The sequence below is a fragment of the Ranitomeya imitator genome, chromosome 3 (assembly GCF_032444005.1).
Source record: "Ranitomeya imitator isolate aRanImi1 chromosome 3, aRanImi1.pri, whole genome shotgun sequence".
Taxonomy (NCBI): Eukaryota; Metazoa; Chordata; class Amphibia; order Anura; family Dendrobatidae; genus Ranitomeya; species Ranitomeya imitator.
In genome coordinates this window covers 709,953,466-709,979,549 of record NC_091284.1, presented here as the reverse complement: position 1 = coordinate 709,979,549, position 26,084 = coordinate 709,953,466, and the positions used below count along the sequence as shown (strand labels likewise).

The 26,084-nt window shown below is 44.6% G+C and overlaps 1 protein-coding gene across 2 annotated transcripts in view; it reads left to right on the top strand.

Moving 5' to 3' along the window:
• PFKM (phosphofructokinase, muscle) overlaps positions 1–26,084 on the top strand; it is a 118,390-nt gene that overhangs the window by 13,604 nt on the left and 78,702 nt on the right. Inside the window, exon 1 of one of the 2 annotated variants that reach the window (XM_069758661.1) lies at positions 23,262–23,387. The exons of the other annotated variant lie outside the window; for it this stretch is intronic. Coding sequence (XP_069614762.1) covers positions 23,264–23,387 — 124 coding nt within the window. The 5' untranslated portion in view covers positions 23,262–23,263. Of the gene's footprint in view, positions 1–23,261; positions 23,388–26,084 lie in introns of those variants that run through there. 2 annotated transcript variants of the gene reach the window in all.

The following is a 26,084-nucleotide window of genomic DNA, read 5'->3' as shown; positions in this document are numbered from 1 at the left end:
GAGATGACCATAAAGATTGGTAAAGTAGAATTGAAGAAACAGGGTATAATTGTTGTTGATGTTGACCGGCGGATCTGTGAACCAACTGTATTGATAGGAATGAATGTGTTAGAGAACTGCTTTGCCGAAGTTATTTCTGTCTTACAGCAAATTGCTGAAACTGCCCAATCCTACCAGCAGAGAGTTCTCCGGAGGGAAATAAAAGTATTGATGTTAAGGCAACAGGTAGAAGTTGCAGGTGGAGAAATCGGCAGTGTGAGGGTAAGTGATCCAACGTCTATTGTAATCCCACCAAAAACAGAAATGCTTGTATGGTGTAGAGCAGCCATTGGTACTAAGGGACGAGATTATCAAGCCTTAATAGAACCAGTGTACACCGACAGCAGGCCCACTATACTCACAGCACGAGGGGTAGTCGAGGTACACCGGGGACGAGTGCCGGTACGACTTTTGAACTGTGGAGAGGAAGAGGTCTCTTTGCCAAGGTATGCTACAGTGGCAAAGCTATATACGGTTGACAACAATGCCATCACAACCATTGAGCCCTTAGAACCAACCTGTCAGGTGGAAGTCAACGGCTCAGATGGAGAATTGGAGGATTGGTGCCAACAGCTACACGTGGGCATAAATTCAACACCTACCCATCAAAAACAAGGGGTGTATAGGCTAGTGACGGAATATGAACAAGTCTTCAGTAAACACCCATTGGACTTCGGACGGATAGAAGGGGTAGAACACACAATCCCCACCGGTGACCATCCCCCAATAAAAGAAAGATATAGACCCATACCGCCCGCTCACTATCAATGTGCAAAAGATATGCTGAGGGAGATGAAACAGGCCGGGGTAATAAGAGACAGCTGAAGCCCCTGGGCGGCCCCTCTAGTGATTGTCAAAAAAAAGGACGGAACCATGAGAATGTGCGTAGACTACCGGCGGATTAATAACATCACCCATAAAGACGCCTACCCCTTGCCTAGGATAGAAGAGTCCTTGACTGCTTTGAAATCTGCTAATTATTTTTCCACCTTAGACTTAACAAGCGGGTATTGGCAAGTCCCTGTGGCTGAGAGAGATAAGGAAAATATGGCATTCACCACACCAATGGGTCTATGTGAATTTAATCGCATGCCATTCGGACTCTGCAATGCATCCAGAACCTTCCAGTGGTTGATGGAATGCTGCCTCGGACACAAGAACTTCGAGACCGTCCTCCTGTACCTAGATGATGTGATCGTCTACTCAAAGACTTACGAACAACACTTAAAAGACCTGGCAGAAGTGTTCGAAGCCTTATCCAGGTATGGCATGAAAATCAAGCCATCCAAATGTCACCTTCTCAAGCCAAAGGTACAGTACCTGGGACACATCGTGAGTTCGGAGGGAGTAGCACCGGATCCCGAGAAAATAAGCGCCATAAGGGATTGGCCAAGACCTACCAACGCAAAAGAAGTGAGGCAATTCCTGGGATTGGTGGGTTACTATCGCAGATTTATAAAAGGATTTACCAAGTTGGCAGCACCCTTGCAAGATGCCTTGGTAGGGCAGACGAAGAAACCTTCAAACCGAAACCCTCCTTTTCAGTGGAACGACGAAAGGGAAAACTCCTTTGAACAACTAAAGAAGGCACTAACCGGAGAAGAGGTTCTGGCATACCCAGATTACCATCAACCTTTCATCCTCTACACCGATGCCAGTAATGTGGGACTAGGAGCGGTGTTGTCACAAAAGCAAGAAGGTCGGGAGAAAGTCATCGCCTTTGCAAGTAGAAAGCTCCGGCCAACTGAAAGAAATTCAGAAAATTACAGCTCCTTCAAATTGGAACTACTGGCAGTAGTTTGGGCTGTGACTGAACGTTTCAAACACTATCTGGCCGCTGCAGAATTTATTGTCTATACTGACAACAATCCGTTGACCCATCTGGACACAGCCAAATTAGGTGCGTTAGAACAGCGATGGATAGCCCGGTTATCTAATTACAACTTCATAATCAAGTATCGAGCAGGTCGCAAGAATGGAAATGCCGATGCCCTATCCCGGATGCCACACTTGAGAGATGTAGAAGAAGAAACGGGGGAGCTTGAAGAAATTGAACTACCAGCCTTCCATCATCCCAAGGCAAAACATCATCAGTCAAGTACCTATCAGAAACAACAAGAGGTGAATTTTAATCCGTTAGCACACGATAGATGGGCTGACACCCAAGACAGCAATCCGGCTGTGAAGTTGGTGAAGGAACTGCTGACTGAGCAAAGTGCATATCCCGATGAGGATGCCCCAGAAGAGACGCATCAACTCTGGAAAGAGAGAGGCAAAATGTTCCTGTATCAAGGGAAGCTCTGTAGAAGGTACACCAATCCGAAAACACATGAATTGGTTTGGCAGATTATCGTGCCTAAACAAGATGTGAAGATGGTCCTCGAAGCTTACCATAATGGTGCTGGTCACTTCGGTTGGAAAAAGTTAGAAGTACTTCTAAGAGAAAGATTTTATTGGGTCGGGATGAGAAAATCAATCGAACAGTGGTGCAGAAATTGTGGCCCGTGCAACCTCAGAAGAAACGATCAAAAGAACCAAAGAGCACCACTGCAGCCCATAATCACCAAACAACCACTTGAACTTGTAGCCATGGACCACGTGAAGTTGACACCAAGCCGGTCCGGCTATGTCTATGCCTTGACCATCGTGGACCATTATTCACGCTTCTTGGTAGTAGTACCCGTAAAAGATCTGACAGTAAAAACAGCAGCCAAAGCGTTCCAAACGTACTTTTGTAGACCCCATGGATATCCGGAACAGGTTCTCACCGACCAAGGTACAGCCTTTGAATCAGAGATCTTCAGAGAATTCTGTAATATGTATGGTTGCAAAAAGATCCACAAACAAACGGCTTATGCGAGAAGATGAACCATATTGTAATAGACCTACTAAAGACTTTACCTGAGACAGAAAGGGATCAATGGCCAGAGAAATTGCCTGACTTGGTGGATCTGTATAATCATGTCCCGGTGAGCTCCACCAACTGCACCCCAGCTTACCTTATGCGTGCAAGACCCGGCCAATTACCAATCGATCTAGAAATGGGAATTCTGAAACCAGACGCAGAAGTTCAAGACTCCAATTGGGATATCATACGGCAAAAGCAGTATCGCCAAGTGCAAGAGAGTGTGGAAAGAAGCCTTCAGCAAACTAGAGAAAGACAAGAGCGAACTTTCAACCAGAATGCTCTAGCGACCCCATTAAGACCGGGTGACCAAGTGCTCAAGAGAAACCGTCGAACCAATAAACTAGACAATCAGTGGGAAGCCGTACCCTACACAGTTTTACCAACAAGAATGGATAATCCTAAAATGTGTCTCATTAGCAAAAACGGAGGCTTAACATCTGTATTAGTGTCAAGAGACAATCTTAAATTGTGTCCAGAAGCATTGAAAGAGCCAGAAGTTGTCCAGCCAGAACCAGAAGTTATTCAACCCATGCAGGTCCAACCAGTAAAGGAAAAAGAAGAGGAAATGTATCACACCTGTATAGGAGACTTTCCCAAAACCCTACTAACATACCATGGTGCAGTAGTGGTTCCCATGGTGGCCTTTTACCCAACACCGAACCCAATACCAGAAGTCCCAAGACAGGAAGAGGCTGACCCCGTACTACGGGAGGTTCCAGGCCAGGAAGAACAGATTCCTGATCAGAGTAATCCCATTCACGGTGGACTTGCCAACTCCATAGTTGTGGAATTATCTTTAGCAGAGCGGGCAGATACTACATCCGCAGTAGACAGTAGTACATCACATGAAGAGACACCGCTATTACGTAGATCACAGCGTAGTACCCAGGGTCAATTACTGGCCAGGTATGCGGATTACCAACTATAAAACTATAGTCATTGTTATCATTCTGCAACGTTTAAGCCCAGTACCTACAGAGACTTGTCTGTATGAACTTATTGCATATTCTTGAACTTTTTATCAGCCCGGAGGCACTAAATCAAAGCTCCGGAAAGACTGCTTTTTGAACTTTGCTTTTTGCTCTTTTTGAACTTTCTTTAGACTTTATATTGGTAACTCCGTTGGAAAAATGGAACTAAATTCTTGGACACAAAGTGCAGTGCCTTTCCTAGTACCTTCAAGGATAGAACTGTATTAATGGACGCTATTTGAAGTGACTTTTTACAGAACTCTATTTTTGTTTCCTTGAGTGGTTTTTGTAACTTTTCATTTTTAAGACTCTGTACATATTAATTGTTATTTCAAAATGTTATCGTCCCACAGTCCCGGAGTACTGTTCTTAACTAAGGGGGAATGTGGCACCCCTAGGAGTATTTGCCACAAAAACAGTTACTGACACTAAATGCAAATACTAAAATAGCAAGACTGCACTACCACCCCGGCCTGAAGGGGGAGCTCCAGAGACTCCCCTTGATCCATTCTGGTCTGAGAGAAGAACTGGCAGTTGGGCTAAGGAGCTGAAAGTGAGAGGTCATACAACTGAATTTCTAACAGTCCTATGACGGTTTCCAGGCCCAAATCACCGGCCTGAGGAGAAAAGGGACGGAGAAAAAGGACATTGTGAGAACCGGGTAGCATTAATCACTACCCAGAACAGGCGCAAAGACGGATACCAGATCCGTGGCTGTATTCATTATATATAATACAGCAACCGGAAAAACGTGAGGTGATATCAGCTTCACTAGGGCTGGACGCAGCAACAGACACAGAGTTCAGCGGTACTCCTGGAGGGGGTAAGCCGATAAAAGGACTTGGGTTGCCCGTCGAACCAGGACCCGGAGGGGACAGATTGGGCCGGCAGCCAGTTCACATACAGCAGCAGGGCCACACAGAAACTGCGTACAATAAGAGGCGAAGACCCCGGCAGGGTCAAAGTAACTCAGAGTTCCCATACAGACTCCGGTGACAGGACTGGTTGTAAATCCCTTTATGTTGAAGTAAACTGGTTAAACGTTTCAGTGCCTCAGACTTTCATTTGGACAATAGCTATCTATCCAGGATCAGGATCATCACCGCTGAGAGAACCTGCTGCTGATCAAGTAAGTGCCTGTTCCCTCATGATACCCCTTACACTGTGCATTGCCTGAGGCCACAGCACCGGGTCAAGCCACCTGTGACATCCCCCTCAAGAGACAGACCCCATTGGTCCGGTGCTGGGTACCCCGGTCTCCTGGGCGTCACATTACCTTCCCAGATCCAGGAATATCTAGGTCTCTCTAGACTCCGTGAAACAGGAATGCCGTCTTCCTGCAGAAAAAATACAAAAAATATCGGGGCTGGTGTCCAAATGCAAGCTCTCCCCTCCATAACTCTCCGCCAAGCTATGTCCCTCTTGGGATCCATGACTTCATGCATCCCTGCAGTCCAATGGGCTCAGCTCCATTCGAGAGACCTTCAATGGCAAATTTTGTCAGAGGAAGTCTCTCTAAAGGGGCATTTAGAAGGTCGGTTCAGTTTATCTCCGCACACAACTCGGTCACCAACCTGGTGGACATTGCAAAACAATCTTTCCCAAGGGGTCCCGTGGGTAACTCCAATTTCAAAAATAGTAACCACAGACGCAAGCCCCAGCGGGTGGGGGGCTCATCTGAACGACCTATTAGCCCAAGGCACTTGGCCGCCGTCTCTCGCAAAAGAATCCTCCAACATGAAGGAACTACTGGTGGTCAAGTTCGCTCTACTGGAGTTCTTGGGGCCCCTTCACTCTCACCATGTCAGGATTATGTCAGACAACAGGGTAGTAGTAGCATACCTGAATCATCAAGGGGGTACTCGCTCTCAAAAACTGATGGAGGTAGCCAAGTCAATATTCCACATAGCCGAGAGCAACCCTATCCCTGTCAGGCCTGCACATAAAAGGGGTGGACAATTACAGAGCAGACTTTCTGAGTCGTTCCCGTCTAAGGCAGGGGGAATGGGAGCTAAATCAAGCAGTATTCACCCACATTACAGAAAAGTGGGGGGTACCAAGCATAGACCTCTTTGCAAACAACTTAAACAAAAAAGTAAACTCTTTTTGCTCCATAACCCCAGTAGCGTTGGATGCATTCCTGATTCCGTGGCTTCGTCAGGTAGCTTATGCATTTCCCCCAATTGCTCTGATTCCGGCAGTGCTGAGGAAGATTCGGGAGGACGGGGCTCATGTGATCTTAATAGCCCCGTTCTGGCCGAAGAGGCCTTGGTTCTCTTGGATGATGAGAATGTCGATATCCAACCCGTGGGTACTTCCAGACCTCCCAAACCTACTCTCCCAGGGCCCAATTCATCATCCGCAAGTTGCGAGCTTACACTTGACAGCCTGGCATTTGAGAGGAAGCTACTAGAAAGCAGAAGGTTCTCTCCAGGACTGGTATCTACTCTATTGCAAAATAGGAAACCAATTACAACAAAACAGTATGGGAAAATATGGAAAAAATTCCTTTCATCATCGGGTGCTAAAATAGGTGAAGAAGTCCCTCTTAAATCCATTTAGAGTTCCTACAAAACGGGTTGGAGATCGGTCTAGCCACGAGTACCCTGAAAGTCCATGTGGCAGCATTGGGAGCCCTATTTAACTATGATTTGGCAGGGAATCGGTGGGTTTCCAGATTCATCAGGGCAGCAGGTAGATCGAGACCGCTTCCAGTAAAGGTCACCCCTCAATGGGATTTAAATTTGGTCCTTAAAGCCCTGACTAAACCTCCCTTCGAGCCCTTAGGAGATATCCCATTGAAAATCCTATACCTCAAAACATCCGTGCTCATCACCCTCACCTCTGCACGCAGAGTTAGCGACATACAGGCTCTATCTGCTAACCCTCCTTACACACAGTTCTTGGAGGATAAGGTTGTTCTCAAAATAGACCCAGCATACCTCCCGAAGGTAGCATCCCGGTTCCATAGAACTCAAGAACCCAAGAGATATCCCTTCCCTCCTTCTGTCCCAACCCTAAAAACAAGGAGGAAGAATCCTTGCATACACTAGATGTCAGGAGATGCCTCATGCATCACATAGAAGCCACCATAGAGTAGGGAGGATGCCTATTTTTCAGGGTCCCCAGAAGGGGAAAAAAGCCTCCAAAGCAACTTTGGCAAGATGGATCACGGATGCCCTCAGCCTAGCATATTCATCAAGTGGAGTGTCCATCCCAGGAGATATAAAGGCTCACTCAACGAGAGCAGTAGCAACTTCTTGGGCGGAGAAGGCCGGAGCTTTGTAGAGCTGCTACCTGGTGTTCACCATCTACATTCTATAGGCACTATAGATTGGACCTTATCTCCTCTTCAGACCTTACCTTCGGTAAAAGGGTTCTGGAAGCGGTGGTCCCTCCCTGAATGTACAATCTCTGCAAATCTCTCCGTGGTGCCGTCATGGGCATCAGAGAAAAATATAGTTCTTACCGATAACGGTATTTCTCTGAGCCCATGACAGCACCCGTACATTCCCTCCCTTCACTTATTTGTGTGCACACTATGTTAATTACCTGAATAAGTCACGCGGTATCTCAATTAAGTTTAAGTAATGTTAAAGTAAGACTCTATTTCCTAGTCTCCCATCGTTCTCTAGTAAACAACTGATGCGGAAGAGTGGTACCGCCTTTTTATCTGTACGTTTCCTGTCCTTGGTGGACGGATCCCCTCTCTCTCCGTGGTGCCGGCATAGGCTCACAGAAATACCGTTATCGGTAAGAACTATATTTTTCTACCACACTTTTTCCTTCAACTCAAGTTTCCATTAATATGCTTGGATACATCACTCTGTGAACAGCCAGCTTCTTTAGCAATGACCTTTTGTGGCTTACTCTCTTTGTGAAGTGTGTCAATGACTGCCTTCTGGACATCTGTCAAGTCAGCAGTCTTCCCCATGATTGTGGAGCCTGCTGAAACAGTAACTAAGGGGCCTTTTTAAATGCTTAGGAAGCCTTTTCAGTTGTTTTTTTGATTATTCCAATTTACTGAGATAATGACTTTGGGGTTTTCATTGGCTGTAAGCTATAATCATCAATATTAACAGAAATAAACAATTGAAATAGATCACTCTGTGATAACTCTATATAATATGAGTTTCACTTTTTGTATTGAAGAACCAAAATGGATTATCTTTTTGATGATATTCTAATTTCGTGAGAAGCACCTGTACCACCATCTGGCGTCTTCATTGTTTCTCAGCGCCGGACCCCTGGCGGCATCTTTTGAGTGCAGCTTGTGACTGCTTGGAACGCAGACGCTATGTCACAAGCTCTCAAGGCAAGTCTAAAAGAGTCAGAACGAGGCTTTTATAGACTTGTATTGAAAGGTGACCTACATGAAGCGCTGGAGACCGACGGGAGGGATGCTGGAAAAGGATAAAGGTGGCGGCAGGTGGGTATGAGACAAGGAAGATTAATTAGATTTAAAGCACCACTCCAGTGGAGCAATAAAACAGCAGGAGTGGTGCTTTAAGAGGTAATCATTAGTGAGGAGAGAACGGGCTTGAATAAGGAATTATTTGTATGCTTGTGTGCTAACCAAGTGTCTTCGGTGTGCTTGAAAACTATGTTCGAGTCACCGCGCCTTCATGTCTCGCTGCTGTTGGCAATCCCTGCATGTGCTGTAGCTGTCTAACAAACAGGCAATTCGGTTAGCACACAAGTGCGCTTGGATAACACGTTATCTAAGCACGTTCGCTCATCACTAGTAACCATGTTGTATGTAGTACAATGTCCTTTTTGGATTCTAAATATGAAAGACGTTATTATTTCTCTCTTGATACAACAGGTGTAGTTGCAGCACTTATGTACTCCTGACGTCTGATCCCTGATGAGCCTTTTTTGTTGAATTTGGTGCACAATGTTACAGCATGAAAGGAAATACAAGACAAAATAATGACTTACAGTATAAAATATGCAATTTATGAATCAGACTTTCTGAAATAAAATCGCACACTGTTTGAATAAACCATATCGGTAAGTGAAAACAACACTGCGGTGTACTTGTTCTGTCTTATGTCACTTCTTTTCACTGCTTCAAGGTTTGGAAATCCTGAAGTGGTTAAAAGAAGTGACATGCTTATGTTTTAGGCGCCTTCTGCTCAGAAGTTGCACACTCTACATATTTAGCCGTATAGAGTTAGAGGCGGTGGAACCGCAAGAACAATGGCAAAGCCTTCGGGGAAACAACGGCCCGTGTATGCTTGAATCTACTCCACCTGGGAAAACTTGGTGGCTGAATCGGCGTCTAAAACACGCTGTTTGTACATAGTCTTAGGGCGCATTCAGACGACTGATTTTTCATTGGTGTTTGTGTGCCAAAACCAGGATTGGAACATACAGAGAAAAACTATAATTGAAAGGCTGACACATGTTCTGTGTTTGGCCAGTGTCCCATTTGCAACTGCAATGTGAGAAACTCGCGCTAGTCTCTCGCCTTAATACCTGGCATTGCCGCCGGCGGTTCTGACCGGAGCATTCAGCTGCATAGAAATACATGCAGCCACACACTCCGGTCCAGAGTGCCGGTGGCAGTGCCGGGTATTGAGGCGAGAGACTCACATTGCAGTTGCAAGTGGGACACCGGCCTTTTGGTGACGCTCCTGGTTTTGGCATACAAGTACTGATGAAAAATGAATGATGTCTGAATGAGCTCTAACCTTCATACATCTGCTTAAAGAAACGTACACGTGGCACAGGCCATTTTTACTATCTGTGGTTTTCTGTTGGCCGTCCATGTGACATGTACTGGAATAGCATGCACAAAAGAAATTAAAGGGAACCTGTCACCCCGAAAATCGCGGGTGAGGTAAGCCCACTGACATCAGGGGCTTATCTACAGCATTCTGCAATGCTGTAGATAAGCCCCCGATGTTACCTGAAAGAGGAGAAAAAGACGTTAGATTATACTCACCCAGGGGCGGTCCCGCTGCTGGTCCGGTCGGATGGGCATCTCTGGTCCGCCGCGGCGCCTCCCATCTTCATCCCAAGACGTCCTCTTCTGATCTTCAGCTACGGCTCCGGCGCAGGCGTACTTTGTCTGCCCTGTTGAGGGCAGAACAAAGTACTGCAGTGCGCAGGTGCCGGAAAGGTCAAAGAGGCCCGGCGCCTGCGCACTGCAGTACTTTGCTCTGCCCTCAACAGGGCAAAGTACGCAAGCGCCGGAGCCGTGGCTGAAGATCAGAAGAGGACATCCTGGAATGAAGATAGGAGGCGCCGCAGCGGACCAGAGACGCCCATCCGACCGGACCAGCAGCGGGACCGCCCCTGGGTGTGTATAATCTAACGTCTTTTTCTCCTCTTTCAGGTAACATCGGGGGCTTATCTTCAGCATTACAGAATGCTGTAGATAAGCCCCTGATGCCGGTGGGCTTACCTCACCTGCGATTTTCGGGGTGACAGGTTCCCTGTAAAGATTTTTAGGTGTTAAAGAAGTGCAAAGATAATAGATAAATAGATATTTTATTAGTGGTTTGCATGTGTAGCTTACTGTAATAATAATAATTTTATTTCTATAGCGCCAACATATTCCGCAGCACTTTATATTTTAAAGGGGACTTGTACGTGTACTAACCCAATAAATAAGTGGAAAAAACTACATGGAGTCCCCTCCATTTTTTGGTAAACAGCAAAGGTAAAGCAGACAGCTGAGAGTTATATTATCATGCTGGGACGGTCCATGGTTAAGATAAAGATAAGCCAAGGAAATCAAAGTAGGCATTTTGTTACAAATGGAGAGGCAGTGGGAATAATGTTCTTAGTTGTCTGGAGTCCGTCTGGTGGAGATGTGAATTGTATTCATGTAGTTTGTCATTGAAATATTCACTGATCTCTAATTTTCACAACCCATCGTTACCCCACGATCAAGTCATTGGCGCATGGAATGATTTGTCCCCCTAACAGTGCTAGTTAAATGTCGCTGTCCGCTTCACTCCACCTGTAGCTGTTAGAGGCACATGATGGCTGATGAAATCAATCAAAAATTATAAGTTAAACCGCACCTCATATAGCCAGGGTATACACTAATTAGGTCGCATGTCACAACCAGGGATTTCTCTCCGGAATAAAGTCTATACCAACTAGTAGAAAAGACAGCGCCTCAAACGTTGGTGAAAAAAAAAATCACATTTTATTCCGCCTCCTGTGGCAACGTTTCGATCCACAAGCACTGATGAAATCAGTCATCATCTTCAGGGAATGATGTCAGTTTTGGCGTGAGAACCCGCATTAAAGGCAGTGACATGACATGTGACGTACCTGTATCTGTGAAAAAAATGGATACAACACATATGTCTGAATGAGGCCTTACACTGAAACGCTGCAGTTTTTTCAGATGAGACATACTTTAAAGTCATCCGGGAAACAAGAGTTTTGGATAACTAGTCCAAGAGGCAGATCCATGGTGGCCTCTCACTGCTCCACTCTCCGACTGGTCTCTACTTACATGTTGGAGACAGGCCTGCTTGGCTGATGGTACTTTGCATTGTTTAGTCATGCATACATTATTCGTCTTGGATTCTGAAGACCACTCTGTCGGTTTGAGTTTCTTTACATCACACATTTTATAATTTACCATATATACTCGTGTATAAGCCGAGATTTTCAGCACTTTTTTTGTGCTTAAAAGGCCCCCCTCGGCTATTACACGAGTCATTGTCCAGAAAGCCGGCGGGCTGTGGCACAATGACTACTGCAGCCGCCGGCTAACAGAAGACATCTTACCCTCCTTATGCCATCACTGCATCTCCATTGTCCTGGCAGCTCTAACTGTGCTGAGCGTTCACTTGGTACCGCTCATTAAGGTAATGAATATGCACGCGTCTCCACTCCCATAGGTGTGGAGCGCATATTCATTATCTTAATGAGTGGTACCACGTGACCGCTCAGCACAGGAAGAGCTGCGACAATAATTTTTTTCTCAGATGACATTTCTGCCTTAAAATACAACATGCTTTATAAAGGGCAAAGCGTCGGCCATTTGGCAGTCCTGCTATGTTGCAGACCAGTTGAGTGTTAGGCTTGAGGGCTCATTTCCTCCACATTTCTTCTGTAAAATCTTTTGCAGGATAGATCTGTCCACTTGTGGTTTCTTAAGTCTGTGTTGATGAGCATTCAAAGATTTAGCTCCCGATTCTTCATTGTTTCTCTAGTTTTCTGTAGTAATTTCCTCCTCTTTAGTGGCTTTAGTATTTGCGCCTTATTCTCAAGATGTTTTGCACCACTTTTTAAACTTGTATTTTGTTTTCTCCTTTTTTTTTTCCAACAACTTCGCTTATCCAGATGTTTTATTCAGATTCATAAAATGCGACATTTACCAAATGTCCCATTTTGGTCCAAAGTAATGTTTCTGGAGGAGTTTTTAATTGGGTGCATTTTATAACTTTTTAAACCTTTTTTTGTTGTTAAAAAGTTGCATAATCTGGTTAACCCCGTCACGACATGCGCCATACTAGTACGGCACATTGTTGTGAATTCTGTGGCTGAATTCACTCCTGTGGTCACAAGTGGTACTGCAGCTTCTGAGCTTCCTCCCTCAGATGTTCTGGTGAGCTCGTTAGCTGCTTCATTACTTAACTCCGCCTGATGCTGCTATCCTTGCTCCTTGTCAATGTTTCAGTGTTGGATCTGAGCTTCTCCTGATTGTTCCTGTGACCTGCTGCTCTGTATAGCTAAGTGCTTTTTGTTTTTTTGTTGCTTTTTTTCTGTCCAGCTTGTCTTTTGTTTTGCTGGAAGCTCTGAGACGCAAAGGGTGTACCGCCGTGCCGTTAGTTCGGCACGGTGGTTTTTTGTTTTGCCCCCTTTGCGTGGTTTTGCTTTAGGGTTTTTTGTAGACTGCAAAGTTCGCTTTACTGTCCTCGCTCTGTCCTAGAATATCGGGCCCCACTTTGCTGAATCTATTTCATCCCTACGTTTTGTCTTTTCATCTTACTCACAGTCATTATATGTGGGGGGCTGCCTTTTCCTTTGGGGAATTTCTCTGGGGCAAGTCAGGCCTATTTTTCTATCTTCAGGCTAGCTAGTTTCTTAGGCTGTGCCGAGTTGCCTAGGTAGTTGTTAGGCGCAATCCACAGCCGCTTTTAGTTGTGTTTAGGATAGGATCAGGTGTGCAGTCTACAGAGTTTCCACGTCTCAGAGCTCGTTCTTGTATTTTTGGGTATTTGTCAGATCACTGTGTGCGCTCTGATCGCTAAGCACACTGTGTTTCTGGATTGCCTTCATAACACCTGTCATTAGCAAACATAACAGTACAAGGAGCCAAACTAATGATTCTCAATAGAGGGAAAGAAAAAGTTCTGACATCATTTTTTTTTTTTCCTGCTCTGTGTTCACTTTTTTTTTTTTTCCCCTAGACATTTGGGTGATTCTGGACACAGGTGTGGACATGGATATTCAGGGTCTGTGCTCTTCAATGGAAAATCTCGTTATAAATGTACAAAAAATTCAAGATACTATTGATCAGAAATCTATGTTAGAACCAAGAATTCCTATTCCTGATTTGTTTTTTGGAGATAGAACTAAGTTTCTAAGTTTCAAAAATAATTGTAAGCTATTTCTGGCCTTGAAACCTCATTCTTCTGGTAATCCTATTCAACAGGTTTTGATTATTATTTCTTTTTTGCGCGGCGACCCTCAAGACTGGGCATTTTCTCTTGCGCCAGGAGACCCTGCATTGAGTAGTGTCGATGCATTTTTCCTGGCGCTCGGATTGCTGTACGATGAGCCTAATTCAGTGGATCAGGCTGAGAAAGATTTGCTGGCTTTGTGCCAGGGTCAGGATGATATAGAAGTATATTGTCAGAAATTTAGGAAATGGTCAGTACTCACTCAGTGGAATGAATCTGCGCTGGCAGCTTTGTTCAGAAAGGGTCTCTCTGAGGCTCTTAAGGATGTCATGGTGGGATTTCCTATGCCTGCTGGTTTGAATGAGTCTTTGTCTTTGGCCATTCAGATCGGTCGACGCTTGCGCGAGCGTAAATCTGTGCACCATTTGGCGGTACTGCCTGAGGTTAAACCTGAGCCTATGCAGTGCGATAGGACTATGACTAGAGTTGAACGGCAGGAATACAGACGTCTGAATGGTCTGTGTTTCTACTGTGGTGATTCCACTCATGCTATTTCTGATTGTCCTAAGCGCACTAAGCGGTCCGCTAGGTCTGCCGTCATTGGTACTGTACAGTCCAAATTCCTTCTGTCCATTACCTTGATATGCTCTTTGTCGTCATTTTCTGTCATGGCGTTTGTGGATTCGGGCGCTGCCCTGAATCTGATGGATTTGGATTATGCTAAACGTTGTGGGTTTTTCTTGGAGCCTTTGCGGTGTCCTATTCCATTGAGAGGAATTGATGCTACACCTTTGGCCAAGAATAAACCTCAATACTGGGCCCAGCTGACCATGTGCATGGCTCCTGCACATCAGGAAGTTATTCGCTTTCTGGTGTTGCATAATCTGCATGATGTGGTCGTGTTGGGGTTGCCATGGCTACAAACCCATAATCCAGTATTGGATTGGAATTCCATGTCGGTATCCAGCTGGGGTTGTCAGGGGGTACATGGTGATGTTCCATTTTTGTCGATTTCGTCATCCACCCCTTCTGAGGTCCCAGAGTTCTTGTCTGATTATCAGGATGTATTTGAAGAGCCCAAGTCCGATGCTCTACCTCCGCATAGGGATTGTGATTGTGCTATCAATTTGATTCCTGGTAGTAAATTCCCTAAAGGTCGATTATTTAATTTATCCGTGCCCGAACACGCCGCTATGCGCAGTTATGTGAAGGAATCCCTGGAGAAGGGACATATTCGCCCATCGTCATCACCACTGGGAGCAGGGTTCTTCTTTGTAGCCAAGAAGGATGGTTCGCTGAGACCGTGTATTGATTACCGCCTTCTTAATAAGATCACTGTTAAATTTCAGTATCCCTTGCCATTGTTATCTGACTTGTTTGCTCGGATTAAGGGGGCTAGTTGGTTCACTAAGATAGATCTTCGTGGTGCGTATAATCTGGTGAGAATCAGGCAAGGAGATGAATGGAAAACTGCATTCAATACGCCCGAGGGTCATTTTGAGTATCTAGTGATGCCGTTCGGACTTGCCAATGCTCCATCTGTGTTTCAGTCTTTTATGCATGACATCTTCCGTGAGTATCTGGATAAATTCCTGATTGTTTACTTGGATGACATTTTGATCTTCTCAGATGATTGGGAGTCTCATGTGAAGCAGGTCAGAATGGTTTTTCAGGTCCTGCGTGCTAACTCTTTGTTTGTGAAGGGATCAAAGTGTCTCTTCGGTGTGCAGAAAATTTCATTTTTGGGGTTCATCTTTACCCCTTCTACTATCGAGATGGATCCAGTTAAGGTCCAAGCCATCCAGGATTGGATTCAGCCGACATCTCTGAAGTCTGCAAAAGTTCCTGGGCTTTGCTAATTTTTATCGTCGCTTCATCTGTAATTTTTCTAGCATTGCCAAACCATTGACCGATTTGACCAAGAAGGGTGCTGATTTGGTTAATTGGTCTTCTGCTGCTGTGGAAGCTTTTCAGGAGTTGAAGCGTCGTTTTTGTTCTGCCCCTGTGTTGTGTCAGCCAGATGTTTCTCTTCCGTTCCAGGTCGAGGTTGATGCTTCTGAGATTGGAGCAGGGGCGGTTTTGTCACAGAGAGGTTCTGATTGCTCAGTGATGAAGCCATGTGCTTTCTTTTCCAGGAAGTTTTCGCCCGCTGAGCGTAATTATGATGTGGGCAATCGAGAGTTGCTGGCCATGAAGTGGGCATTCGAGGAGTGGCGTCATTGGCTTGAAGGAGCTAAGCATCGCGTGGTGGTATTGACTGATCATAAGAACTTGACTTATCTCGAGTCTGCCAAGCGCTTGAATCCTAGACAGGCCCGTTGGTCGTTATTTTTTGCCCGCTTCGACTTTGTGATTTCGTACCTTCCGGGCTCTAAAAATGTGAAGGCGGATGCTCTGTCTAGGAGTTTTGTGCCCGACTCTCCGGGTTTATCTGAGCCAGCGGGTATCCTCAAGGAAGGAGTCATTGTGTCTGCCATCTCCCCTGATTTGCGGCGGGTGCTGCAAAAATTTCAGGCGAATAAACCTGATCGTTGTCCAGCAGAGAAACTGTTCGTCCCTGATAGGTGGACTAATAAACTTATCTCTGAACTTCATTGTTCGGTGTTGGCTGGTCATCCTGGAATCTTTGGTACCAGAGAGTTAGTGGCTAGATCCTTCTGGTGGCCATCTCTGTCACGGGATGTACGTACTTTTGTGCAGTCCTGTGGGATTTGTGCTAGGGCTAAGCCCTGCTGTTCTCGTGCCAGTGGGTTGCTTTTGCCCTTGCCGGTCCCAAAGAGGCCTTGGACACATATTTCGATGGATTTCATTTCTGACCTTCCCGTTTCTCAAAAGATGTCAGTCATTTGGGTGGTCTGTGATCGCTTTTCTAAAATGGTCCATCTGGTGCCCTTGGCTAAATTGCCTTCCTCCTCTGATTTGGTACCTTTGTTCTTTCAGCATGTGGTTCGGTTGCATGGCATTCCTGAGAATATTGTTTCTGACAGAGGTTCCCAGTTTGTTTCAAGGTTTTGGCGAGCCTTTTGTGGTAGGATGGGCATTGACCTATCCTTTTCCTCGGCTTTCCATCCTCAGACTAATGGCCAGACCGAACGAACCAATCAGACCTTGGAAACATATCTGAGATGTTTTGTTTCTGCAGACCAGGATGATTGGGTGTCCTTTTTGCCGTTGGCTGAGTTCGCCCTTAATAATCGGGCCAGCTCGGCTACCTTGGTTTCTCCATTTTTTTGCAATTCTGGGTTCCATCCTCGTTTCTCTTCAGGACAGGTTGAGTCTTCGGACTGTCCTGGTGTGGATTCTGTGGTGGATAGGTTGCAGCAGATCTGGACTCAGGTAGTGGACAATTTGATCTTGTCCCAGGAGAAAGCTCAACTTTTCGCTAATCGCAGACGCCGTGTGGGTCCCCGACTTCGGGACTTGGGGATCTGGTTTGGTTATCTTCTCGTCATATTCCTATGAAGGTTTCCTCTCCTAAGTTTAAACCTCGTTTTATTGGTCCATATAGGATTTCTGAGGTTCTCAATCCTGTGTCTTTTCGTTTGACCCTCCCAGACTCCTTTTCCATACATAATGTATTCCATAGGTCGTTGTTGCGGAGATACGTGGCACCTATGGTTCCATCTGTTGAGCCTCCTGCCCCGGTTTTGGTGGAGGGGGAATTGGAGTATATTGTGGAGAAGATTTTGGATTCTCGTGTTTCTAGACGGAAACTCCAGTATCTGGTTAAATGGAAGGGTTATGCTCAGGAAGATAATTCCTGGGTTTTTGCCTCTGATGTTCATGCTTCCGATCTTGTTCGTGCCTTTCATGCGGCTCATCCTGGTCGGCCTGGGGGCTCTGGTGAGGGTTCGGTGACCCCTCCTCAAGGGGGGGTACTGTTGTGAATTCTGTGGCTGAATTCACTCCTGTGGTCACAAGTGGTACTGCAGCTTCTGAGCTTCCTCCCTCAGGTGTTCTGGTGAGCTCGTTAGCTGCTTCATTACTTAACTCTGCCTGATGCTGCTATCCTTGCTCCTTGTCAATGTTTCAGTGTTGGATCTGAGCTTCTCCTGATTGTTCCTGTGACCTGCTGCTCTGTATAGCTAAGTGCTTTTTGTTTTTTTGTTGCTTTTTTTCTGTCCAGCTTGTCTTTTGCTGGAAGCTCTGAGACGCAAAGGGTGTACCGCCGTGCCGTTAGTTCGGCACGGTGGGTTTTTTTTTTGCCCCCTTTGCGTGGTTTTGCTTTAGGGTTTTTTGTAGACTGCAAAGTTCGCTTTACTGTCCTCGCTCTGTCCTAGAATATCGGGCCCCACTTTGCTGAATCTATTTCATCCCTACGTTTTGTCTTTTCATCTTACTCACAGTCATTATATGTGGGGGGCTGCCTTTTCCTTTGGGGAATTTCTCTGGGGCAAGTCAGGCCTATTTTTCTATCTTCAGGCTAGCTAGTTTCTTAGGCTGTGCCGAGTTGCCTAGGTAGTTGTTAGGCGCAATCCACAGCTGCTTTTAGTTGTGTTTAGGATAGCATCAGGTGTGCAGTCTACAGAGTTTCCACGTCTCAGAGCTCGTTCTTGTATTTTTGGGTATTTGTCAGATCACTGTGTGCGCTCTGATCGCTAAGCACACTGTGTTTCTGGATTGCCTTCATAACACCTGTCATTAGCAAACATAACAGCACATGTCATATCTCTCCCTTTGATGTGTGCTCCGGAGCTCACATCTTTCCCAGCACGTCAGCTATTTTGAACAACTGACATGTGCACCTAACAGCCGCAGGTGGAATTGCGATCCACCTGCGGCTGTTAACCCATTAATCCTACTGTCAATTGCTGACAGAAGCACATCACCAATCTTGACCATCGGTGACCCAGTCGCATGATCGCGAGTCACCAATGGGTCGGCGTTACAAGCAGACGTCTCTAGCAGACCTCTATTGTTGTCATTTCCGGATTGCTGTGAGCTGCGCCCGGTGGTCAGCGCTCATAGCATGTGAGCATTTCTGCTACATACAGGTGATCTAATCTTTGCCTGTGTGTAGCAGAGGCGATTGGGTTATTGCAGCTTCCAGTCTCATATGGAGACTATTGAAGCATGTAAAAATAAAAAAAAACTTTAAAAAATATAAAAGTTAAAATCACCCCCCCCCATCTGCCCTATTCAAAATAAAACAATAATAAAAAAAAATATACGCATGTTTGGTATCACCGCGTTTAGAATCGACCGATCAATCAAACTATAAAAATAATGAATCGATCCTTAAACGGCATAGCGAAAAAAAAGTCAAAACACCAGAATTTCATTTTCCTTGTCGCCGCAAACATTGCGTTAAAAGGCTATAACGGGCGATCAAAAGATCGTATCCACACGAAAAATGGCATTATTAAAAACGGCAGCTTGGCATGCAAAAAATAACCCCTTACCTAGCCCCAGATCATGAAAAGTGGAGATGCTATGGGTCTATGGGAAAATTACAATTTTTTTTTTTTTTTTTTTTAACAAATTTGGAATTTTTTTTCACCATTTAACTAAAAAACAACCTATACATGTTTGGTATCTGCAAACTTGTAATGACCTGGAGAATCATAATGGCAGGTCAGTTTTAACATTTGGTGAACATTGTATAAAAGAAAAAATCCAAAATGCAGTTGTGGAATTTTCTAGTACACGATATGGTAAAACCAATGGTGTCGTTCAAAAGTACAACTTGTTGTGCAAAAACAAGCCCTCACATGGCCATCTTGACCGAAAAATAAAAAAGTTATGGCTCTGGGAATAAGGGGAGCGACAATCTATGGGGCCATAATGAACTGCATGGAGCATTATATGGGGCCATAAAGAACTGCATGGAGCATTATATTGGGCATATTTGTATATGTAGCATCTTATGGGGACATAAAGAACTGTATGGAGCATTATATGGGGCATATTTTAATATGGAGCCTCTTATGAGGCCATAATGAACTGCATGGAGCATTATATGGGACTCCTGATTCAATATGGATATTCAAAAACACTTAACCTACTGATGTCTCAATTAATTTTACTTTTATTGGTATCTATTTTTATTTTTGACATTTACCGGTAGCTGCTGCATTTTCCACCCTAGGCTTATACTCGAGTCAATAAGTTTTCCAGTTTTTTGTTGCAAAATTAGGGGGTCGGCTTATACTCGGGTCGGCTTATACTCGAGTATATACGGTATTTTATGTTCTATTTAAATGGCTTGATTGTTGTATCATAAAAGCCTGATGTTACCATTTTATTACAGTAAATTTATCACTTAAACTTAAACATGAGCCATGTATGAGGGAGTCGTGGAGTCAGTGTTGTGGAAATTGAGTTGCCGGAGGTTTGGCTTACTGACTCCACAGCCCTGGCTGCAAGACAATGGTCCAGAGACCGAGGATAATGGTGAAACCGGGTGTATGTGTCCAAATCTGCACTGCTGATTAAAGATGATCGGCGGACGATATTCTCCAAAGCTTTATTTCAAGCAGGTAAATAGTCAACACGTTTTGAGGTCATGCAGGACCTCTTCCTCAGGAAAAAACCCTACAGGTGACATCAAGCACACAGGTTAGTGATAGAGAGACATCTTTAATACAGCTATCCATTAGTAACCCCATAGTGATATTGTATAAAAAAAAACACAGACACCCAGAATAAAGTCTTTCATTTGAAATAATGACACAGATTCCTTTTAATAATCTTAATTAAACTGTTATTATTAGGGTTCTAAAGAGAAATCCCGGAAGTGGACCCTCTGGGTCGCGGTAGACCAGGTGGAACCACCCCATATACAGGGAGTGTTAGGGCTTGTTTTCACTTGCGAGGAACACGTCCGTGTCTCGCATGTGGAAACGAAGCTCTGGTGCCGGCACTCCAGAGCGGAGCGTGCGGCTGCATGTGTTGCTATGCGGCCGCACACTCCGCTCCACAGTGCCGGCACCAGAGCTTCGTTTCCACATGCGAGACACGGACGTGTTCCTCGCAAGTGAAAACAAGCCCTTAGGGGCAGGCCCAAGGGGAATGAAACCACAACTGCTGGAGCCAAAGCTAGGCTGAGGCATGAAGAAGGTGGACTGGGCAGAGGAAAAGCAAGGGAAACAGTGATACAGGGACTGAGGACGAGGAAGGACGCCAGCAAGGATGCTAGCGTCACAGCGATAGATAAACAGGCGTTTTACCTCTGTAGACGCCGAGCTGAAATACCCGATGGGCGCCGTCATGATGGGGCAGTGCCAGCGGGTCAAGACTTCCCAGGGAACCCAGTGGTGGGGGAAGCGCGACCGCACATGTGTGAACTGCCAATGCTCCGTGACCCAGAGAAGTCAGGCAGGGAGCGGCGAGGGACGATGTCGGGGAATGGAGACAGACGGGTAAGGACCCGAGGCCGTGACATAAACCATACTCACCGAACGCCTAATCCACCAAAGCCAACGTCTCCTGCAACAAAAATAAAATAAACCACAATATTCATCACCTGTCCGCCAAGAAGATAATCCATAATGTCCCATGACGATCCTGGTCACTTTGAGAGCAGTCCCTGATGTGACTGCTCTCAAAGACAGCCGGTGATACACTGACAAGAGATAATCGTTCCCGCAGTGTATAGCACTGAGCTGCCGTGAGCTTATCAGCTCCGGTGATCTCCCTTACGGCACCACTGTTGCGTGGGAAAGTTTTCCCGCAGCGGTGCCGTAAGTGAGAGCATTGGAGCTGATGAACTCTCACGGCAGCTCAGTGATACACTGCGAGAGCGATTACCTCCTGTCAGTACATCACCGGCGGCCGGATAGAGCGGTCACATCTCCTGTCTGCTGATGTGACTATTCTGCACGTGAGATTGCTGTGGGACACTCAGGATTACGTGGACTATGGCGGACAGGTGAGTATATGGTGGTGGTTTATTATTTCTAGGAGACGAGGGCATCTGAGATATGGTGTTAGGTAAGTATAACATTTTTTTAATTTGAATATGTATGTAATTGTACTTTTTTTTTTTAAACTGTGAGCACAGATGCTGGCAGATGGGACTGTCTCCCATCAGCGGCACTTTCTGCCACTGTTGTCAATGAAAGCAGTCTTAGCCCGATAGGAGCAGGAGTCTCATTGGCCCATGCCTGCGGGTCACGCTGACATGTAACAGCACGATCCCCAGTGCTCTGACCAACGGTCTTACCAGCGGTAGCTTTACCTCTGACAAGAACCACTGTGCCAGTGTTTCCCACGCTGTCACACAGATGTGTAATAATTATATGGGTTCTACGGAATCTGATAGCATGGGATAAATCCAGTCTGAGAGCAAAGTTGCAACAAAAGATGTATTTACTCAAAAACAGAAATGTAAACAGAACTAACAGATATTTCTGCAATTGTAACGAGATAGTCAGCTCTATATTGAAAAACACAGCAAACAGAATAGCGAACAAAACATGGTACAGATATTCCTGCAATAGTAACGAGGTCATCCGCTCTATATAGAAAATCACAGCAAACTGAGTAACTGAGTGTGAACCAGTCCAGCAAGGAAATTATGTGGAAGCAAACAATACCCTTAAACGAGGAAGTCCCATAAGGTTATAGTGCAAATGCACACAGTACTTAAATGATGAAGTCCAGCAATACTTGCTCACACGTGTACACAGTACTTGTTAGTAGGAGTCCAACTGTTCACAGATGATGCGTCATGTGAATGACGTCCTGGTGTGGTTGTGCAAAGAGGCACAACACTGGGAAAAGTTTGGTACACAAAGGAAATCCTTCCACTGGTGTACTGCACGTCGCAGCAGTTCCAGAGGCGAGAGGTAGCTGAATGGGGTGAAGCAGACCACCAAGTAGTGAGCAGCAGAAGCAGGGAGTTAGCCAGCAAGCAGGCAGACGCTCAGGAGCCAGCAGCACAAAATACTCAAGCACAGGTGAACACAAGACCCGGACTTAAATAGTCAAGACAGACAGGAAGTTCCATGACAGGACGAGATCCAGGACTCCATCTTGGATCAGTGCGAACAGATACCAGGAAAGTCCGGAATCCTTACAAGATGACAGCGTGGGAAAACATCATAGGAAGCCGGTAAAATGCAAAACAAGAACTCGTCAAATCCGCAAACATTTTTAAACCTGCGTTTTTGCTGCAGAAATGTAAAAATAATTGACATGCTGCAGAAAAAAACGCATTGCAAATACTTGAAGAAAATTACTGATTATGTGCACAACACTTCAGGATTCTCATTGAATAAGCTTGCATAAGGATTCCATAGCGTTTTTGGCCCATTTGCACGTGGAAAATGCAGCAAAACATCCAAAACGCACTGTGTGCACATAGCCTTAGATCTGCAGCAGAAAAAAGTGATTTTATCAACACTGTAGCAAGCAGCTGAAGAAGTGACCCATCACTGGAATCAGGGTATTTGCCTCTACATCTTGCTGCTCTAAGGTGGGGTAGCATCTAGTGACAGATTCAATTTAGTCTTGCATGTTCCTCAAGTTTTCTTTCCGAGGTAGCATGCAATATGTTTTTTCATTTTAATATTATAGATGTATATATAGAATTATTAAAATTTTGTTTTCCAACATTAATGGAAAATGCTGTATCACTTTGATGGCTGCTGTGCTTGAACTTGTGCTAGGGTTATTTCAGCTGTCCCCAGTATCACAGCTATGCCGCGTCTCGCCAGTAGGAGGGGCTTTTCCAGCAGCTGCTGCTGCCGCCATCAGAACTTCTGCTATAAATATCAATGAGCCAATGACTGCAGCCACGGGCTATGTGTGCTGCCATTGAACTTGATAGGGTTATTATCAAACTTTTTATTTCGGTGACAGTCTCACTAGGCATCTACCTTTTCTTCACCTGTTTTCAGTTCACCAAAAGAAAGAAGAATATTACTGGTTAGTAGATTCTAAGGGTAATTGCTCTGTGTGTGATGCCGCCATGTCTTTGTAATGTGGTGACTTTTATCATTTGTTGCATGTGTGTGTCTGACACTTTACACTTATTACGTAATGTTCGGTTATCAAGCATCTTGGGCTCCGTTCACATGTCACTTTTCCTATTTCCGTTTTTATTATCCATTTGGGGAGTATAAATCTTTCAGCTACAGACTTTATCATTTTTTCCCCCCCTAAATTGTGATTCGTTCGGATTAGTTTCATTTACTGTTTTTTAGACAGACCAGAAATGTTTTCTGTGTTACTTTTTTTTTTTTTGTCTTTCCAAAAAAATAAATGGCAAACCGGATGGACCATCTGTTACGTTATTTGGTCAATGGATTTTTTTTTGTTTATATCTGCCTTATCTTTAGTAAAAACGTATGTTTCCAGATTCATCCATTTTTTTTTTTAATAAATCCATCAAATGGATTCATTTTGGTATTCGTCTGCATCCTTTGTTTTACTTACGTTTTTTTCTTCTTTTTTACCGGATCCGATACAAGTGGATATGAAGCGGACAAGTGACCATAGTATTCGGCTACTTTCACACATCATGTTTTTGCCGGATTGCGTCTGATAGCCACCTGTTTCATCCGTTTTTTGCCGGATCCGTCTAAAACTAGTTTTCCAACGGCCGGAGAAAACGTTCATAGGACGTTCTCTCTCTCTCTCTCCCCTGTATCCCCGGTTAAAATAAACTAAAAACAGATCCGTCGCATCAGTTTTTCGCAATTTGCAACGGATCCATTTTTTCAAGAATTTGCCGGATCCTGCCTGACGGCAAAAAACTGATGTGTGAAAGTAGCCTTAGGGTGGTTTCACATTTGCGTCTCTGTGCGCAGCGTATTATCCGCATGCGTACCTATCTTTAACATGGCGTACGCAGGGACATGTGTTTGCATCAGATCGCATGCATTGTTTCTCGGTGTGCGGCGGGGTCCGGCAAACGCAACATATTGCATTTTTGGAAGGAATGCGGATGAGTGCGTTAAAAAAACGCATTACTGTATATGAGAACGCATGCGTGCGTATGTCCTTGCGTATGCATGCGTTCGATGCGCTTGCGTAATTCGGACTGCTCATGTCCAGGAACTGATTGAGATACTCCCTCCTGGAAATATCGAACGCATGCACATAAAAAATGCAAACGTAGGCAAAAAACGCACGCACAGGCAGCGGGTTTTTTTGCCGTCATGCGTAAGCTAATGCTGATAAAAAACACTGAGTAATCATGCGTTTGCATGGGTTTTTGCATGCGTTTGCGCTTGAAGATGATACGCTGCACACATATCCCTTAGAAAGCACATACAATATATATTAAGACATTTTTGCTATTCATTTTACATTGATCCTAATCCTGTGCAGTAATGTACGTACCTCTTGTGCACGCCGAGCAGCGCAGCTCTTAACGATGTTCATTATTACATTTACACTGCAAGATTACCGTGACCAAGTGTTTTATAGGAGAGTTCAATTCTACATAATCGTGCAGGTTAAACAGGTTACTGATCACACGACAAACGAGCAAACCTCGCTGTTGGGATGAAATCATCTTTCGTGCTGCAGAAAAGATAATCGTTCCCGGCAGCACTTTGTCCTCTGTAAGGCTAGGGTCACGCAACAGCATAAAAATCATTCAGAGTTGCATCCAGAGAAGTGGGACTCTTTTTTTTTTTTTTTTTTCTTGTCATCCTTCTACAATCCGTTTTTACAGCAGCAGCTATTAATCATTTACAGGACCATTTATACGGTAGTTTCCTATGTTACAGAATTGCAATGTAAAAGTCAAAATTGGAGGCTGTGTTGTGTCTCCCTATAGCATTCGATTATTTTTCCACACCTATAGACTTGAATAGGTGTCATCCAAATATAGGAATGAAATTGTACATGCTGCAATTTTTTTTTTCAAATGCAGTTTTTCAGTAAAAAAAATCGTTCATCTCCAATGCCCCATTGAATAACATTGGTCCAAGTGTGGTCCGTTTTTTAACAAACCGCACTCAGACTGAAAATACTGTCGTGTGCCCGAGCTCTGAATGGGACTAATAACCGCTGATTATAAAACAAGCAGCTGATCGATGGTTGGTTAGTGCTCCATATTGGCCCGTGTAATCAGATCTCTAGTGAAAGGGATTTATAGATTTTCCATTCACCTCTTTGGTATTTTTAGCTAAAATTCTTGTTCCAGTGATTTGCACGTAATACGTTGTGCATGTGCAATCCTTACTTCTCAACCCAGCAAGCCCTAGCAAAATGGTGCAGCTGCTAATCTACTATATCACTGGCAATTTTCTTGCAATTAACTTTCCGTTATTTTGATCTTCTTTTATGACTTTTTTTTTTTTTATTGCAAATTTATCAGTTGATAGCGAATTGCTCTTTTTTATTATTTTCATTGTGATTCTTTTTTTTTTTACTGTAGCATGTTCTTAATTTTATCAGATTTTCCCTTTTGAGCGAGGACACAATATACCGTAAATCATTTGTTACACACCATTCAAACATGTATGCTTGCTGTGCCGTATGTATAATTATCAGAAGTTTGTTGTAGAACTGTGCATGGCTTTATAAATGTCAAAAATATACAGATATTTCCAACGTTATTTTTGCTACATTGTGTGTGCATATATGCAATAACTGCACTGCCATTAAAAG